General features: G+C 40.8%; 1 protein-coding gene across 5 annotated transcripts in view; it reads left to right on the top strand.

Moving 5' to 3' along the window:
* Positions 1-18,677, top strand: part of LOC140561969 (laminin subunit alpha-3) — a 142,767-nt gene that overhangs the window by 108,452 nt on the left and 15,638 nt on the right. For all 5 annotated transcript variants that reach the window (XM_072687276.1, XM_072687275.1, XM_072687274.1 and 2 more), the window contains exons 49-73: positions 3,278-3,379; positions 4,802-4,920; positions 5,044-5,124; positions 5,477-5,571; positions 6,461-6,514; positions 6,626-6,777; positions 7,056-7,166; positions 7,290-7,401; positions 7,777-7,944; positions 8,564-8,760; positions 9,347-9,463; positions 9,653-9,807; positions 10,241-10,382; positions 11,412-11,511; positions 11,718-11,834; positions 12,103-12,273; positions 13,010-13,161; positions 13,455-13,658; positions 14,744-14,892; positions 15,428-15,590; positions 15,710-15,843; positions 16,367-16,514; positions 17,280-17,384; positions 17,690-17,835; positions 18,017-18,134. In XM_072687276.1, coding sequence (XP_072543377.1) covers positions 3,278-3,379; positions 4,802-4,920; positions 5,044-5,124; positions 5,477-5,571; positions 6,461-6,514; positions 6,626-6,777; positions 7,056-7,166; positions 7,290-7,401; positions 7,777-7,944; positions 8,564-8,760; positions 9,347-9,463; positions 9,653-9,807; positions 10,241-10,382; positions 11,412-11,511; positions 11,718-11,834; positions 12,103-12,273; positions 13,010-13,161; positions 13,455-13,658; positions 14,744-14,892; positions 15,428-15,590; positions 15,710-15,843; positions 16,367-16,514; positions 17,280-17,384; positions 17,690-17,835; positions 18,017-18,134 — 3,312 coding nt within the window. The remainder of the gene's footprint in view (positions 1-3,277; positions 3,380-4,801; positions 4,921-5,043; positions 5,125-5,476; positions 5,572-6,460; positions 6,515-6,625; positions 6,778-7,055; positions 7,167-7,289; positions 7,402-7,776; positions 7,945-8,563; positions 8,761-9,346; positions 9,464-9,652; positions 9,808-10,240; positions 10,383-11,411; positions 11,512-11,717; positions 11,835-12,102; positions 12,274-13,009; positions 13,162-13,454; positions 13,659-14,743; positions 14,893-15,427; positions 15,591-15,709; positions 15,844-16,366; positions 16,515-17,279; positions 17,385-17,689; positions 17,836-18,016; positions 18,135-18,677) is intronic.

The raw sequence follows: 18,677 nt of genomic DNA, 5'->3' as shown, positions 1-18,677 counted from the left end.
ACACAGAGCTGTGTGCGTGTGAGGAGTGGCAGCCGCACCCTCTTGAATCGGTGTGTTATGTACCTGTGTGTGTGTGTGTGTGTGTGTTTGGATTGTCTGATTTTGGAGTGAGTACCAATGCACTCACTGTCTGAGTCGGCTGGGTTTTTTTTTTACTCATAAGCGTAGCTGTAGAAATAAATACAGAATATTTAAAGCTCTGACTAAATGTTAACCATGCCTTATACCTGCTGCTCTATACAGAACTATTAAGACTATATGATTTATATAGAGCCGCTGTCCAATGAAAACTATGTATCTCCAAAAAGGTGATTTTACAGGAGACTTTGAATAGAAGTCCATGTAAAATATGATTTTATTTTAAGTAATTTGGAGCATTTCTGCAGTTCCATTCATCCAGAGTTATCTACACAGTGTACAGAAGCAGCTGCAGGGTTCACATTTTGGAGAAAACTAAAAATGGGCAGAAATGAAGATACATGGTTTTCATTGGACAGCAGCGATATAAGACTAATGAAGGGAGTGTAAATAGATTTTACTCCAGGTCACTTTGGAACATTTCTATTGGTCCATATAATATAATTATAATACAATTATAATTATAAAAACTGCCAGATTCACATTATGTCAAAAAGTGAAAAACAGCAAAAATGGGAATACAAGGTTAAAAATGTAGTATATATCTATAATAAATGTGTAGTATGTATCTATAATAAATGTATAGTATGTATCTATAATATTTTATATCCTACACATGTACTGCATTTCAGAAGTTTGGAATTAAGGTTCAGAAGTTTAGAGTCAATATTGTGAATAAAATCCCATTTGGTGGCCGATAAACATATAAAATACACATATAAAATGACCATAATACACTCATTCTGTGCACCTTCACTGGTTTCAAATCATTTGTGATAAACTAAGGAAAAAAAAAAGAAATTAGACGTGCGCAGAATAATAAACAGCTGTAGATAATTCTAAAATTACTAAGAAATCTATAAAGCATAATGCATAAAGTTAATATCCATACAGTAAAATGAATATCCAGAAGGCATCATATTTTACAAGGTGATCTCAAGGCAGATAATTATAAGCAGTATTTTTATTAGCTTATACATGCCTGAATAGTCATTTATACTCATACAGTACATTAAATCCATCACCTCTCATATCTCAGCTTAGAACCTGGGGTCAGAACACAGTGTCAGCCATGCTACAGCACCTCTGTAGCAGAGAGGGTTAGGGGCCTTGCTCATGGGTCCAACAGTAGCAGCATTGTGGATCTGGGTATAGAACTCACAACCCAGTGATAAGGACCCACTGCTCTAATCACCACTGAGTCTAAAAAGCAGGTTTGAGCTGTAGGGTAAATCCACATAGATGGATTCTGGATATTCTGCGACGTTTTGTCGATTCTGTTCATTTGCTTCCCTTTTCCTACAATGTGAAACCATTGAGGCATGCTTTAAAGAGACTAATTAGTTATTTTAGTCGTAAGTACACACAGGACAGTGTAGCATGTTATGTATTTCATAACTAAAGCAACAACGTAAAAATAATCCTAAAATATTAATCCTGTTATTCTGCTGGGATTAGCTAAAACAACATGCGTGCATCAACATGCTAGTAACCTCGCTAGCTAACCTCTTCAGTTAGCTAACCCACAGATGCATTACATGTCCAGAAATTTATGGACACCCCTTCTAACGAATGCATTCAGCTGCTTTAAGTTGCACACATTGCTGACACAGATTGTCAAGTCCCTGTAGAATAGAACAATAATATATAGTATATAATATACTTTCCTTTCTGTTTATTATTATTATTATTATTATTATTAGATATTAAACTACTTGATGTATTTTCTATTCTGTGAACACAGCATGGACCAATAGAAATGGTCTAGAACTTAAATCTTTTAAATATACGTTTGTGTGTGTGTGTGTGTGTGTGTGTGTGTGTGCCCTGTAGCTGTGCCTTCCCTTCTACTGCCCTGTCATAACTCGGTGTGTGTGTCTGTGTGAGTGTATTTCCTCTGCTCAGCTCCTGCTGACTCAGGTAGACGCACATGTTCAGGGTGTGTCCTCTCTTCCCTTACCTCTTATATAGCCGTCAGCTTTCATACACACACACATTCTTAGTTCACATACTTCAGCTGCGGGATGTCAGCGAGGTGCGTAAGGAGTAGAGCCCCCAGCAGTGGAGCGCTCTGGCTGCTGGTGATTTTACCGCTTCTGGGGCTGTGTTTGGCCGGACCCCGACCATTTCACAGGACACCACGGCACCCATGGAGAGAACACTATGCTGGAATACAGAGAGATCAGTTCCCCTCCGGAACCGACAGGGAATCCCAGAGGATTGAGTTTCCATCGCTGAATGATATGAATACGCAGAGGATTCAGTTTCCGCTTCTGAATGATAAGGACCCACGGATAGTAGATGCTGGACTGGCGACCCAGGTAAACTCTGAACTAGAGGTTCAGGCAGGGAAAGATGTGGATGGTAATGGAGATCTTATCGAATGGATTGAAGGTCTAGATTTGGGCTGTAATGGTGTGGGGATTGTGTAGTGGTTTGTGATCAGTCTTGTGGTAGAAGATTAGATTAGGTCTAGTCTTAGACTAAACCCTGGTGAAAGTTTGTACATATGTTTAACTTCTGTTAGGTCCTAGTGGCAGGATTGTCTGTGTTTCTGAGTTCTCTGAACACTTCTTATGACGTTGGCTTGTTTTTGAGATCATGTTTGAGATCATGCACATTGGGTTAGAAAGAGTAATAGATAGACAGACAGACAGACAGACAGACAGATAGATGGATAGATGGATAGACAGACAGATAGATAGATAGATAGATAGATAGATAGATAGACAGACAAGTAGATAGATAAATGGATAGATGGATAGACAGATAGATAGATAGACAGAGAGGCAGACAGACAGACAGATAGATAGATAGATAGATAGATAGATAGATAGATAGATAGATAGATAGATAGACAGACAGATAGATAGATAGATAGATAGATAGATAGATAGATAGATAGATAGATAGATAGATAGACAGACAGATAGATAGATAGATAGATAGATAGATAGATAGATAGATAGACAGACAGACAGACAGATAGATTTTTAGATAGATAGATAGATAGATAAATAGATAGATAGATAGATAAATCGCTAGATAGATAGACAGACTGAGAGATAGATAAAATGTTGTTATTATTATTGTAATTGTTATTTAATAAATTATTGTTCTGTCTGTCTCTCTCATACAGAGATGCGCTCCTGGTTTCTACAGAGACCGAAATGACCGCTGTGTGGCCTGTGCTTGTAACGGCCTTTCAGATGACTGTGAGGAGAGTACAGGGAGATGTCGGGTAAGAACCCACTGTACACACATACGCAGACTCCTAACCACTAGTGCATTATTATGCCGCAGTATCTTCGTCAGTGTCTAGCCAGTTTAGGCCTGTGTGAGAATGAGAAGCTACACCCAAAGCAATTTTGGGTAGCTCCGCCATTGTGGTAACACACAAGTGAGTAACATGCAAAGCACTATTTTGGGAGCAGTTTAGCCTATGAGGCTAAGGCTGTGAGGTAGTTCATACAGACAGTACCATAATCATTTCCTTCAGACAGATCCATGCAGTCACATCCCAAATCCACATAACCTTTCAGGTGATTGTGGTTCGTGTGAGTGTACCGTGTGTTCTCAGCATTTGACTGTCATTTTGGGCAAGGTCAGTCCTGTTACGTAAGAACAGCTTAGGTCTGAGCCTTTGTTCAGGTCAGTAGGGGTAGGAGATGACTGATGTGGACATGCACACTCACACAGGCTAGTTTACCACCCTGTTATTGTACCTCAGAATTAGGTATGGTGAGCACTTAAATAATTTGATGAGCTCTTTTCTGATTGGCTGCTTTATAGCATAGCATAGTTTAGGTTTTAGCACTGGAACAACAACAGTCAATTATGTCAGTTAGCATTTCTTTGCTAATAGTTATGTCATCCATACGGGGTGGTGAGAGTTGAAGAGTTGTTAAACCAGGTCGGCTTAGGTACTCAAAGCTTCCCTGAGCAGTACTTTTCAATGTGTCGCTTCCCAAAGTGGCGCCACCCCAAAGAATCTTTTTTCCTGCAGTGCTTCCCTGAGCTGGGTTAGCTTGTAGCCAAGCACCCACTCGCATCCCTGACTTTAGCTCCCTGACTTGCTGAGGTTGAGCTCCCCTTCTGCAGACACTGGCACAGGAAAAGCTGCGGTCACAAGGCCTGGTGCATATAGCAACCCTGATTCCCATAACTGGCAGAGTCTGGTGGTAATGTGCTGCATATTCTCCCAAAGGGGCTGTTGCATTTTTACCATTTTACCAGCTTAGACTAAGGCTTTCTCTAGTGGGCGGAGCTTATTTGAATTTTGAGGGCATAGATAATAGCCCAGACTGTTATAGATAACAGCCCAGACTGGCATATATAATAGTTAAGACTGTTATGGGTTCTTCCATTATAGAGCACCTTTAATCCCTGTCTGGAAAACCATCCCTAAATGTATTAGGAATTTTCTAAACTCTAACATTTAGCTCAGTAAGCAAATGATGGATCAGTTGAACAGCGATTCCAAATGAAAATCCTGAAAATGGTTAAAAACAAATAAAACGTGGAGGGATGTACAAGTTACACCGGGATAACACTCAGGGATTTTAGAGTAACGTCAGGTTGAAGGTCCTGGTTGGATCCTAAACTGCAGACTCTCCCAGGTGAATCTCATCAGTGCTATTTGATGCTGTTGTTTATCCAACAGAACTGCCAAAGTAACACTGCTGGAGACCACTGCGAGCGGTGTAAGGATGGTTACTATGGCAGCGCTGCTCTGAGGACCTGTAAGAGTTGTCCATGTCCACTTCACCTGCCGAGCAACAAGTGAGTCAGTGCCACCAGGGAGTGGTGAACAAGCCCCACTAATCCCTTCACACGTACCTTCATTGAAGTTCAGCTCTTATCCTGCCTGTATGATGCACTCATGGTTGATGTTTCATGCTTCAGCTTTGCTGTGGGCTGCACGAAGGTGGCTGGAGGCTTCCAGTGCCTGTGTAAAACTGGCTACACTGGAGAAAGATGCGAGAGGTGAGATCACACAGTTCACAACACGGCTCAAATTGCATAAATATTCTATTCTAATAAAAATAATAAAAGTTTTTCAAATGGTTCCTTGAATGATAATATAAAAAAACATACATTTTTGAGTTTTGTGAGAGGGAAGAGCCTTTAAATTGGAAAAACAACCTTTCTATCAAGTGGTTTCTCACACTTACACAAATGTCTATTCCAAAAACATTGGTTCTTTAAGGAACCAACAGTGGTCCTTCTATGGCATTGCTCAAGGAACCATTTGAGTGTAGCATTAGATAGCTTGGCGTTGTTGATTCAGCAGATGACGTGATTGGTTGGATTGAGTAAGTATCTTCTTTACCCTCAGGTGTGCCCCTGGTTACTATGGTGACCCCGAGATGTTAGGAAATAAATGTCGTCCATGCAACTGCAACGGAAACTCCTGTTCCCCAAAGACCGGAGGTAGATCAATTTTGTGTTTTTGTGAGTTTTTAATGGTTCCCAAAGGTTCGTCACACAAGCCAGACTGATTTCACTGTAGTCTTCAGTCAGTGAAATGGCCTAAAGAAAAAGACAGATCTGATAGTATAAGAAAATAAAGAATGTAAAGTAATTCTAAACAACAATCATCCGTAAATTTATAAACAGTATAAACATTAATCTGTGAGATACGTTTATGAAATAAAACACAGTAGTGGGTTGTTTGAGAATTCAGCACTCTGGGACCTATTTTTTTATTTTTCTCTCCTTTGTAAACAACTGGTTTTATAGTTATATGATTTAGTTGCTTCTGTTTTTGCTGTTTGAAAAAAAATACACTTGAGAATTTACAATGATATTTGACAATGATATCAGACCACCAATGCCAATATCAAGACTATGTAGGTCTTGACATCCCAAATTTAATGACAGTGTCTAATCCCAGCATCAGATTAACACAGAATATGTCATCCAATTTAAACATACAGCTAATCCGACCCAAACAAACAGCTAATCCAATACAAAATATTATATAGAACACATATCACATATTTAATGGATATTTGACTATAATTTGTTTAGTTTAGTTTAGTTTTTTTAACTAAAATTCAACGTCTGTCCGACTTTAGAGTCCAACGTCTTTCTGACATTAAACTGCTATGCAGTGCTTGCTGGGTACTGTCATATCTATCTGATCAAAATATATTATATTATTTAACAATACTAAATTATACTATAATTCAATTTAGTTGAGTCTTACTTTTTGTAGCAAAAAATGAAAATGTAAGAATTACGTTTACATCTCATATTATCAGTTTTTAAATTTCATTCATTTTAAAAGTCTTTACTAACTGGAATTCTCCTCTTGCAGCATGCAACAATGGCCAGGTGCCTAAAGATGTCGACACGGATGCAGAATGCAAAGGTATTTAGATTTTAGCTGTTTTTTAGTAAGATTTTAGTTGTTTCTCTCTTCATTCAAGAAGATAATTCAGAGCTGCCAACCAGCATGACCCTTATTTTTGCCTTTCCTCAGAGTGTGACAACTGTGCCCAGATTTTGCTAAGTGAACTGGATCAGCTCGAAGACGAACTGAGTCGAATAAAGGCTGAGCTGGATAAAGTAAATTCCAGCTCCTCTGCTTACAATCGTCTGAAGAAGCTGGAGGAGGCCATTGCTGACACTAAGGTATTTTGCTGTATGCTTACACTTTCTACCATGTTCCCTTGAAGGTGCTCTCTCCGGGTGGGTTTATTGGCCGTACCAAAATGTGAGAAATAATTACACAAAAAAACAAAGAACCTCAAAAATAGCACATCCTGTGAATTGATCATTTCTACCCATGACTACAGATATAGCTGATAGATAACTTTGAGGCCTGGAACCATCACTTCACATCTTTTAAGCTACCTAGTAAAAAATCGACACTGTTTAACTTTTATCTATTGATTTATTGATTTCCTCAGAATGTGGTGACTGATTACGGTGCTGCGGTGGACAGACTGCGTCCTAAAGTGGCTGAACTAGAAAGGGACACACTGGCACTGAGCGACGACATTAAACAGCTGGGAGAGAAGGTAGAGTATAGCTCAGAGGCTCCTCTAACTAAACACAGTGAATCTTTGGACAAAAAAACATGTGATGTGACATTAACACTCATGGTATTTTTGGTGGGGTGTGTTTGTCTGAATGGTGTCTAGGCTGAGAACAGGTCAAACGATGCCCAAACTGCTGCTGCAAATATCGAGAAGACTCACAAAAAGGCTAAAGATCTTCACAATCAGACCATGGATCTGCTCAGGAAAATCAATGGTACACAGAACTGCCTATAGCTCCATTTCCTGAACTATATAGCATTGCAGGATTTGAATTACATATCACTGTACACAGTACAATGAGGTTAGTTGTATAAAATCCAGTAAATTCTCCATTATTTTGATGTTTAGAATATTGTCACTTCAGGGCAAAAACCTTGTATCTACATTTTTGTTATTTTTTTTTACTTTTTGACATGCGATTCTGGCAGGTCTTCTTTACATTGACCAATAGAAATGCTCCAAAACTACTTGGCAAGTTCTCACCTTGAGCTCCACTGAAAATTAAGAAGGGTTTTCTCTGAAAAGCTGCCAATTCTGGAGATACAAGATCTTGCATGGGACCACAAAAGATGTCTCTTTTGTCTTTCAGAGCTGTTGCGGCAGATGCAGAATCCTGACTGGGGAAATGGGCCTGTGCCCTCAGGGGATGTGAGTAAACTGATAGCGGAAGCTGAGCGCATGGTGAAGGAGATGCAGGAGAGGAGCCTGAAACCCCAGAACGATGCAGCTGTGCAGGAGCTGGACGAGGCAAAGAAACGTAGGTTTTAAGCTTGACATCACTGTACTAACCAATCACAGGTGCATATTTGAGCTGCAGTTGAAGATTAAAAAAGATGTAGATGGGTCCTGAGTGGTCCAGCGAACGAAGGCGCTGTCACTATAATCAGAGGATCGCTGGTTCAAATCCCGGTCATGCTGCTAGCTGTGTTCCCTAGCCATCAACAGCCGAGGCCCTGAGAGAGCACAATTGGCCTTGCTCTCTCCAGGGTGGGTAGATGGCAGTATTCCCCACATTGTTTCGCTGCGGTGCTGCACTGGCATCTGCAGGCTGATGTGTTCCCTCCAGGCTTCCCTCCTGCCGCCTGCACTAGTGTTGGGGGCATTGCGTGCAATGGGGAGGGAGTACATATGGGTTGGGTAATTGGCAGTCCTAATTGGGGAGAAAATGGGTGAGAAATCAGATATAATAGAGATTTTTATGATAATGAGTTACATATGATAAATTAAGATTTGCATAACTTAATAAGAATTGGTAGATGATAGATAATTGATTGGTTAAAAAAAATAATAATGCAGACTGATATTTACAGTACAGAGAGAGAGAAAGAGTCATCCATATTTGGTACTTACAGTGTGTATGTCTGTCTGCACTGCAGTTCTAGAGTATGTCAAGAACAACTGCACCAAACAGTACAATCAGAACCAGGAGTCAGCCAAACAGATCAAGGACCTTTTGAGCAATTATGAAGCCAAACTGAAGGAGCTGGAAGGAGCCCTCAAAGAGGCCGATGCCACTGTGCAGAACGCCAAAGGCCAGAACAGCCTCAACAACAAGACCCTGAGCGATCTGCTGGTAAGCTAACTCCAGTATACACTCACATACACTATATGTCCAAATACTTGTGGACACCGCTTCTAATGAATGCATTTAACTACTTTAAGTTGCACCCATTGTTGAATTAGATGTGCACACACACAATCACAGCTTGTCTAGTCCCTGTAAAGAAGTACTGCCAATAGAATAGGACTCTCTGGCGCAGATAAACTTGAACCTATTGGCACCATGCCTCATAATGCCAGGCGTGGGATAGAGGGGTATAAAGCCCCCCAGCATTGAGCTGTGGAGCAGTGGAAGAACTATGTTCTCCGGAATGATGGTTGGTGCTTAATCCGATACTTTTAAGATGAGTTAGGGAGTTGAGGGAGGGGTGGGTGGGGTGGTGATCATCATCCAAGAACCTGATCGCAGTTCTTGCTCAATGCAGTCAAATCCTCACAGCAGTGTTCCAGAATCTAGTTAAAGTTACTTGATTACCTTGATTGTAGAAGAAACAGTGAATGAGAAGGTGTCCCAATACTTTTGTCCAGGTTGTGTGTGTTGTGTGTATACAGAAAAAATATAGCACTATAGTAAAAGTGTGTGTTTTGTTCTCTCACAGGAAGAAATGAAGAAACTGCAGCAAGAAAAAGACAACGTTTCTAAGGACATCACCGTAGCCAAGCGGCAGCTTAGCGCCACGGAAGATCTGCTCAAAATGCTCAGCGACAGCAAAAAGGTAGACAATCGTGGACCTTTTTCACAAAGCAGGATTTCTTAGCTGGTCAGATAACTCAAACATTGCTGCTGGACAACCCCTCACTCTGGACTTTACTAGCTCAGTGTTAAATCCTGCTCTATGGACTTTACCCCACTGTTTCAGCTGTGTCGACAGGACTTAGTAAATCCTCATTTTCTGTCCTGACAGGAATACGAACAGCTGGCAGCACAGCTGGATGGAGCAAAGACAGATCTCACCAAAAGAGTAAACAGCATCTCGCAGGCGGCTGCGAAGGAGGGCCTGGTGAAGAGAGCCGAAGATCATGCTGCCATGCTGAGCAAACTGGCCAATGACCTTCAGGAGTAAGGCATTCCACTCTGTTATACATTGGTAGCCACTGCCAAGTCTTGTGCTTTGTATGCTAAAAAAATAAAAAATAAAAAGTTTGCAACGAGGATGTTAACAGTTTTACAGTTATCAGTAAAATATTTGTGTAGAAATGTAGAAATGAGAAACTTTTGTATGATAATTTGATAAAGCTATAATGATCTTATTTTGTAGAAAAATAAAACAGCGTTTAAATTTTGCCATGTTTTTGACTTTTTAACAAACAGGAAAAAGTCAGCAGTGCAGAATAAAGTCAGAGCCTGTCAGTTCAAAAATAACTACGGGTTAAGCCTAGACACAGAGCAATCAAAGTGATGGGGAGGGCAGTGTTCATTGAAAACTGTGGGGCTTTTTTCTGTACTTATGCCTTCAAAACAAGAGCCAGACTGATAAATGCATTTTCCACAGGGCGGTGAAGAACTCGAGCGGACTTGCTGATGTGCAGAACGCCCTTGCTGCTATCGAGGCATACAAGAACATCACAGACGCAGTGAAGGCTGCAGAAGAGGCGGCCAAGAAGGCCAAGGAGGCAGCTGACAAAGCTTTCGATGTAAGATGGAAGGTTTCAGGTTTAGCAGTGTGTTGATCTGGATCATTAAGACATCCAACCAAACTTGCCTTATAGTGGTTGTGTCAATCAGCAGCCAAGACAACTCTACACTTCTAAAAATATCAGTGCTTATGATGGTTCTTAGAAGAACCTAGAATATGCAGAAGGAGAACCACTTCTGGGTCCATTAGGAAGCATATTTGTAATAGAGATAAAGAGACCTTAGAACCATCACTCAAACATCACATGAAAAATGAGTAGTTACTCAAAGAACATCTAGGTCATTGCAAGAACCGTGCTTTATAAGAATTTTTAAAATCTGTTTCCTTAAAGATCTAGTTTGAATTAAGGTTCCTAGAGGATCTTTAGGCTGCTATATTTGTATCCAACTATGAGGAACTCATAGTAGAACATATCTCACTTCACTATTAAAAAGGACAAGATCCTTGAGGAACGTTTGGAAGTTCCTCAATTTGAAACTGTTGAAACTGTTCTATAGAAGAACCACTTTTGGTTCCACTCCCTGTTAAAAGGACAAGATTCTTGAGGAACTTTCTGGGGTTCTTCAGTTTAAACCTATGGAGGAACCTCCTAAGGTGCTTTAAGAAACCTTCAAGGATAGATTTATTTTGAAGAAGATTTCTTAGGTTCCTTAAAGCACCCTAAGAGGTTAAGCACCCTCCACAGGTTCAAACTGAAGAAGCTCCAACGGTTCCTCAAAGATCTTGTCCTTTTAACAGTGTAAAATTGGTTCTTTTAAGAAACTTTTCTTGAAAATTCCTTGAATCATTTTAAGATGTTCATCCTCTTAGTTTCAAATTAAAGAACGTCCGAGGCTTCTCGAGTAAGAGTCGAACCAAAAGTGGTTCTTCTATGGAGTGGCTCAAAGAACCAAATGAAGCAGCTGTGTTTTTAGGAGTGTAGTCTTGAAGGAATTTATCTTACAGAAGATTTACCTGTGTACCTGTGCACACATTTCCTGATCTGGACCTAAATCATCTGCTTTTTGTGGTGTTTTTATATGTGCAGGGCGTCATTAAGGGTGATGTAACCAACAGAGCACAAGATCTGAAGGACGAAAGCAACAGGCTCCTCAAAGATGCCAAGAATGCTGCAAAAGACCTAAAACGTGAGTAAACCACCTTCAGAAATGCTATCTATATGCAGACCTAATCTCGCTGTGATTAAAGCCACGTAAACACTCTATAAATAGACCTCCAGATCTCCAGTGTAAGCAACTTATCTAATGCATTTTATTGCATTGTTGCATCCTAATCATTTGATGTCCTATAGTTGATCACTGTCTGATGTGACTGCTTGTCATTTGTGTATCAGAGGCCACGGATAACCTGAACAACCAGAAGCAGCGATTAGACGATGCAGAAAAGAAGAAGGATGTGTTGAAGAAAGAGCTGGCTTCTATAAACACTGACTTGAGTGGCATTCAGAGAGGTAGGAAAACAGTCACACTCTGACATACTGTATAAAAGGACTGTATCTGGAAGCAGGTCCATAGTGCTATTACTACATTTGCATGCATACAATAGCCCAACTACATCCTAAGAAACTGAACCATACAAAGACCATACAAATTTACAGTCAACATAAACCTAAAGCCTGTATAACCTAGGTCAACTACATGGTCAGCGGAATTTGTTCATTAGAGGTGTGGGCTAGTTTATCAGAGATTCTCTCTCTCATTCTCTCTCTTTCTGTGCAGATGACATTGGTAGAATAATCGATGCAGCAAAGAAAAGAGCAGAAGCAGCTAACGCCTCAGCTAATGACACCATGGACAAGCTGAATGGCATCAAAGATGAGGTCTCCAAGATAAAGACCACTCCATCCAGCTCTAACATTGACGGTGTGCTCAATGATGTTGACATGACAGGTGAGAGCACCAAGCTCTGGTTGGTATTGGTTTATATTTAAACCTGTTTTACTGTGACGGTAGAGGTTACTGAAACAAAGTTGGGTGGTTGTGTGGGGTGATTAGTGAATAGGTGGATGGATGGTTGGGTGTGTATGTGGATGGGTGAGTGGTTGGTTTGGTTAGTGGGTGGCTGGGTGGGTGGGTGTTTTTGTGCATGGCTGGATGTATTGGTGGGTGGGTTTGTGGTTGGAAGGTTGGATGGATGAATGAAGTGATGGATGGGTGAATGAGTGGGTGAGTGGATGAATAGGAAGGTGAATGGATGAATGGGTGGGTTGGTAAGTGAGTGAATGGACAAATGGTGTGTATGTGGATGGGTGGGTGGTTGGTTTGGTTAGTGGGTGGGTGTTTTTGTGGATGGCTGGATGTATTGGTTGGGGGCTGGGTGGGTGGGTTTGTGGTTGGAAGGTTGGATGGATGAATGGGTGGGTTGGTAAGTGAGTGGATGGATAAATGGTTGAATGGATGTGGATGAATAGAATGGTGGATGGGTGGGTTGGTGTGTTTTGGATGTAGGGTTAGATAGATGGATGGATGAATTGGTTGATGGATAAGTAAATAGGTGGAGGGATAGATGGGTAAATTTCTATTTAGCTTTATAGATCTTAAAGAAAGCTGCATATTTGTGCATTTGTAAAGTACACCTGAAGGTAAACAAGCATCCCCTCCAACAACACATGTTTTCCCCCAACAGTGAAAAACCTGAGCACCTCCATCCCCTCCCTGCTGGATAAAATTGCACAGGTGGAGAGGCTGAGTTCTCAAATTGACCCCAACAACAACATATCCAACAACATTAACCGCATTAAGGACTTGATTGAGCAAGCCAGAGCAGCTGCCAACAGGGTAAGGCCATTTCACAAAGCTAAAAGGCTGAGTGGTTGAGGGTGTATGGCATTGCACTTCATCTTTTCAGCTTCATTGCGTTAAAACAGTTGCACAAATCATAAGAAACTGATAATTAATGTAATTAATGAGTCTCTTTAATACCATCTGTTGACTGGGCTGCATATTTGTTTGTTAATGACTCTTTTTTGGAAAAAATCATGAAATTTCACTACTGTTAGATTTGATTTTGGAATTATTGAGAATAAATTTGCTTATCTCGGCTGTCCCTAATTCTGCTGAAATTTTGGCAGATTGTCGTGCCCATGAAGTTCACCGGTGATGGCTACGTGGAGCTGCACCCCCCAAAGAACCTGGATGACTTGCGAGCCTACACAGCCCTGAGCCTCCTCCTTCAGAGACCCAATTACACCTCCCGTGGGGACGAACGCCGCAAACGCCGCCAGGCCACCATAGACAGAGGCAATCTGTTTGTGCTCTATCTTGGAAACAAAGATGTGAGTGTTGTGAAATGTCCTCATCATCACTGTTACTTTGCCTATTAGGGAATTTGCATGGTCAACACAGTCTATAGCTGATAACGGTACAACAACTTCACTTATTAAACACACTTCATCAACAAGGTAAAGCAGATGCTGAATCTGGTTGATGACCACAGTGATTTTTCCACCTGCCATTAACATGCGTTTTGTATCTGGATTAGTATCTGGATCTACTCTGACCGGATTCTGTTCACACTTGTTATTAAAATGCGCCCCCGGATGAGATCCGAATTTACTTTCCTGCATAAATATACTCAGCACATAGTCAGTTTTAGTTTTCCTTCCTGTAAACAACAGTTTCCCCCCGTGGTTGTCCAGCTCTGGAAGACCATGGACAGTTTAGAGGAACCGTGTGGGTTCTACAACACAGTGGAACAACAGATGGTTCTCACATGCCCATAATGGCTCTAGCAGGAGATGCAAAGGACTGTTTAAACCGCATGGGAACAAACTCTGTTATACTGCTCTACCAGTAATTCAGCACACTCCAGTGAGATCCACAGAAGCAAAGGTCGACAGTAATGTTTAACAGTATTTCTGCTTGTCTGACGGAATACGATCATAGAAATCTCATTCCTTTTACATTTTGTATTAAATGGGGACGAGATTTGTCTCTGAATGCAGTTTGAGTGAAATCTGAACGTGGCCCGATCATCAAAAACACTGTTATTAGTGTAAACAGGCTGAAAGTGAAGTGAAATATGATAAAAATATGTTAAAAAAATTCCTTAGACTGACCATATATGGAGGTGGCTAAAATCTGAAGATCTGTGTCACATTTAGGCAAGAAATTGAATTTTCAACCCTGTAATATGAACCCTGTATTTCAACTAATCCTGTATTGCCTCTTTTTGCCTTTATGTGAATCTGGCAGATGTTTTTTTTACATTGTGTGAAGATTTTATCATGAATGGTCCAATAGAAATGCTCCAAAATGACTTGGAATTAAATCTGCATTGACCTCCATTGAAAGTTAAGTAATGTGATCTGACCTACTATTAACCAGACATTGTGATTTGTGTCACTGCATTATCCCACAGCCAACAAAGGACTACATCGGCATGGCTCTGAGAAGCAACATCCTCTATTTCATTTACAAGCTGAACGGAAAGGTTTATGAGATGAGGACAGACTCCATCACGTTGTCGAACAAGGAGCCGTCTTACTTTGACAGAGTGGATGTCCACAGGTGAGGACTACACTACACTACACCACAAGGATCGGTTCTTTTTAGAATGGAGCCACTAAGAAGGCTTGCTACTAGATTTTGGAGCATAGCTGTGAGGATTTCATTGCATTCAGCAACAAGAGCCTTAGTAACTTAGTAAGGATGTTGAATAATTACCACCCAACCTCATGATCCTCAACTCCCCAACTCATCTCAAAATTATTGGCTGGAGCACCAACCAGCATTCCAGGGAACAGTACTGGGGGGGGCTTTATACCCCTCTTGCCAACGCCTGGCATTAGGCACAGAGCTTTAGAGGCCTCTTTAATTGGCAGTACTTTTTTAGAGGGACTAGACAACCTGTGTCTGTGTGTGAGTGGGCTTTTGCACATCTGTGTCCCAGCAATCAGTGCAAGTTAAAGTAGCTGCTTTCATTAGAAGGGGTGTCCACAAACATTTGTCAGCTCTGAAATTGGAATGTTTTCTTGTAAAACTCAGTAAATTTGTCTCAGGATATATTCAATAAGTGGTTGTTCTTCTGTTCCACCCACATTAGAATTTACCAAGATGCTGAGGTCAAACTCACAAAGGTCTTCTCGTCGACTAATCCCCATGATCCAGAACTCTTCAACAACTTAGGAGAGCCTCTTCAAAACCTGCTGAACCTCGATCCCAAAGACGTGGTCTTTTATGTAGGCGGTTATCCGGATAGCTTCACTGTAAGTTTTTTTATGCTGTTTTTCCCATACATAAGTGCCAATGATGACTCACTAAGAACATTCTTATTAAATATGTTGCCATAATCATTTTCATAATGCCTTTTATTTCCCTCTTTCAGCCTCCAGCTCCACTTCAGTTCCCCAAATATAAGGGCTGTATTGAGTTTGCTACCTTGAATGAGAAGTTCATCAGTCTGTACAACTTTAAGACCCTGAAACCTGAGAACATCAGCTTGCAGCGCCCGTGTAAAAGGTAATACTGCCATCATAATCACACCAACCATCATAGTTATACATGTGAACTGTGGCTGAGGGGTATGTGTCTGTGTTTAGGGACTGTCTGACTCTTTCAAACCACTGAACCGTTTGTCTTTGACTGGGTTCACCGTATTACAAGTAGTGGAGTTATGAAATCAGGGGCTTTTGGGAGGGGAACCATGCTTGGAGCCACTCCTGCCTAATCGAATGTCCAAGAAAGTCCATCCTTACGTTGTTCACGTGTTCTACGACAAGTCTGAGCAACACTCCACCTCCCCATCACCTCCCTCTTAACCCGTCATCTGTCATTCCTGGCTCCACCCATCAGAGGTTGGACTGGCTACCTACCACAAAGCAGAAACCACCCCAACCTCCAGCCCAAAGTCCTTAAAGTTCTCCCTCTTCTCTCACAGTCTCCTCCCAAATCATCATAAGCTGAGGGCATGGTCTGAACTAGCAAAATATAGATGATGGAATGACTGATTTATTTAATATTTCAATGTTGTTTATCTGTGTAGATATGTTCCACCCACAAATGACTACTATGAAGGCTCGGGTTATGCTAAAGTCCAGCTCGAGCCCATCCCCGTCGACAGAATACTGGTTATTAGCCAGAAGTTGGATTCTCAAGCTGAAAACGCTGTTTTGCTGTACATGACGAATGAGGTAAGCTCATGTGACATTTTAAACACATCATATTATGGAAGACCACATTTATCGTATTGGGCACAACCATGATTTCAATACAATGTAATGTTCCTTCAGTCGGCTGTTGGCAGATAAGCCAGCCTTCATTTGAAAAAAACAATTGAAGAAAAAATGTGAAGTTACTGGGACAGAAAATTTGTGAGATCCTGGCTGACAAAATATAAATGAATCATTATAGCCTTTCAAAAGATCCAGAACTCTTAAGTTCAGACTGATATTCTACTGCATTGTACTACACTTTTCAACCAAGAAGCATAGATACATAGATGGATAGATAGACAGGCAGACAGTACAAGTACAATGAAAATGCAGCATTCCTGGGCAACCAAGATGCTCAGAAGAAAGTGCTGGGTCCCCAGCTCCACCACATTAGCTAACAGATGCCTGTGCCGACCAACGTCGGTTAAGAGCAATGAGGGGTAAGAGCACAGTTAGTTGTGCTCTCTCAGACTCCGGCTGCTGATGGCAAAGCATCACGGCTCAGGATTTGAACTCGCAAACCCCAGGGCCATAATGGTAGTGCATTAGACCACCGAGCCACTCAGAGCCCCAAAGATGTGAATTGTAAGAAAAGCCAGTCAGTAAAGGCTAGATTAAAAAACTGCGGCATTCGGATATAGAGACAGTCTGTAAAGCTATGTGTTCATTACCTTGAATTCACTTTGATTTGAATTTGTCTCTTCATTTCACCAAACAGTCCACCTCTCTTTTACTCCTTTGCAGAACTCCTTCTACTGTCTTACAATTGAGAGGGGTTACATGGTGATACGCAGCAGAGTGAACGGCAAGATCCTGGAGCCGGCAATAAGTGCCCGCAAACAAGATCTAGTAAGACATGGTGTTGCACACCCTTTTTTGTCCCTTTTACTGCTGACATTTGTCTTAATGGCACATAATGATGCTGCAGATGGTACATTTTCATGCAGGTATCATCATGGGGTAGCTTAGGAGTCATCAGATATTCAGTAGGCCACTTAACGAACATTTTAAGAGAAGGTCCCTAATAGCTGAAATCATTTTTTAGTCTTGATGGTTTTATAAAATAGCCTGATAAATGATGGGTTTAGTTAGTTTTGCTCGGTGGCATTGAAGTTTCCAATCATCTGATCATCTGTGTTTCTTCATTTCTTTAGCAAGGGGAGCTGAAGGTCATTTTTAACCCTTCTGACCGAAGTGTATTGGTTCGTATGAAATCCTCGGAGGCCTTGCGTGCTCCATATACAGCTGAATCTTTTAGCTCCTATTACGTTGGAGGCATTCCCAAGGATTTAAGAGAGAGGTGTGTATTTTTCCCTTTTTCTTTTTGCATGTTTTCTATGTTTGATGCAGCTTTGATTTGTGTTAAGATCTATTTGAAACAGTGGATCATTTTTTCAACATCTATATTTCCCTAAAATAAAAGGAAAATCCTTTCTAGCTTTATGTAACCGACATGTCTGCTTACTGTAATCCCCTCATAGAGACAACATCAATGTGCTGCCTCTGAAGGGCTGTGTATCGTCCATGGTCGCCATCGGCAGCAGTCCCACAATTCTTGAGCGAGTGGGTGTCGGGCGAGGCTGTAACCCAGATCTGCAGGTGAGGATGGGGGGTGGTCTTAGTGAGTGATGTGTGAATTTAGTTAGTAGGGTGTTGTAGGGTATGTGTATGGGCTACAGTTGCTATAAAGGATTGAATCCTGAAGCACCGAGAATACACAGTAATTAAGAAATACACATTTTTAAATATTTTTAATGAGACTTAAGAAACAATAAGCTGTTGTTCTATACAATATGGTGTGAATCTAACCCTAAATTTATTGGTACCATCGTAAACATTTTGTGTCATGAATAAAAAGAAAAGAATCCGATAAAGTTTTTTTTTTTTAATGTATCGACAAATTAGTTCAAGGTATTCAATTTTGGTAAAATTACAAAAAACACAAACTAGGAGGTTGTTTTTAAATATAGCCTAAATTACACATTTCTAAATGATTTATTACTATGTATTATGCTTTATTCATTGTTGCATTATTCATTGTAATAATGCATAATAAACCTCTTGTTACCACCCTTTTACGCTAAGTATTTAGTGATGTTTGGTCTCTAATTAGTGATAGTATAGCCTAAATAATCTGAGCTG

This window comes from Salminus brasiliensis, chromosome 9, assembly GCF_030463535.1.
Source record: "Salminus brasiliensis chromosome 9, fSalBra1.hap2, whole genome shotgun sequence".
Classification (NCBI taxonomy): domain Eukaryota; kingdom Metazoa; phylum Chordata; class Actinopteri; order Characiformes; family Bryconidae; genus Salminus; species Salminus brasiliensis.
Note: the sequence above shows the minus strand (reverse complement) of the source record. Positions and strands in the feature narration are given on the sequence as shown.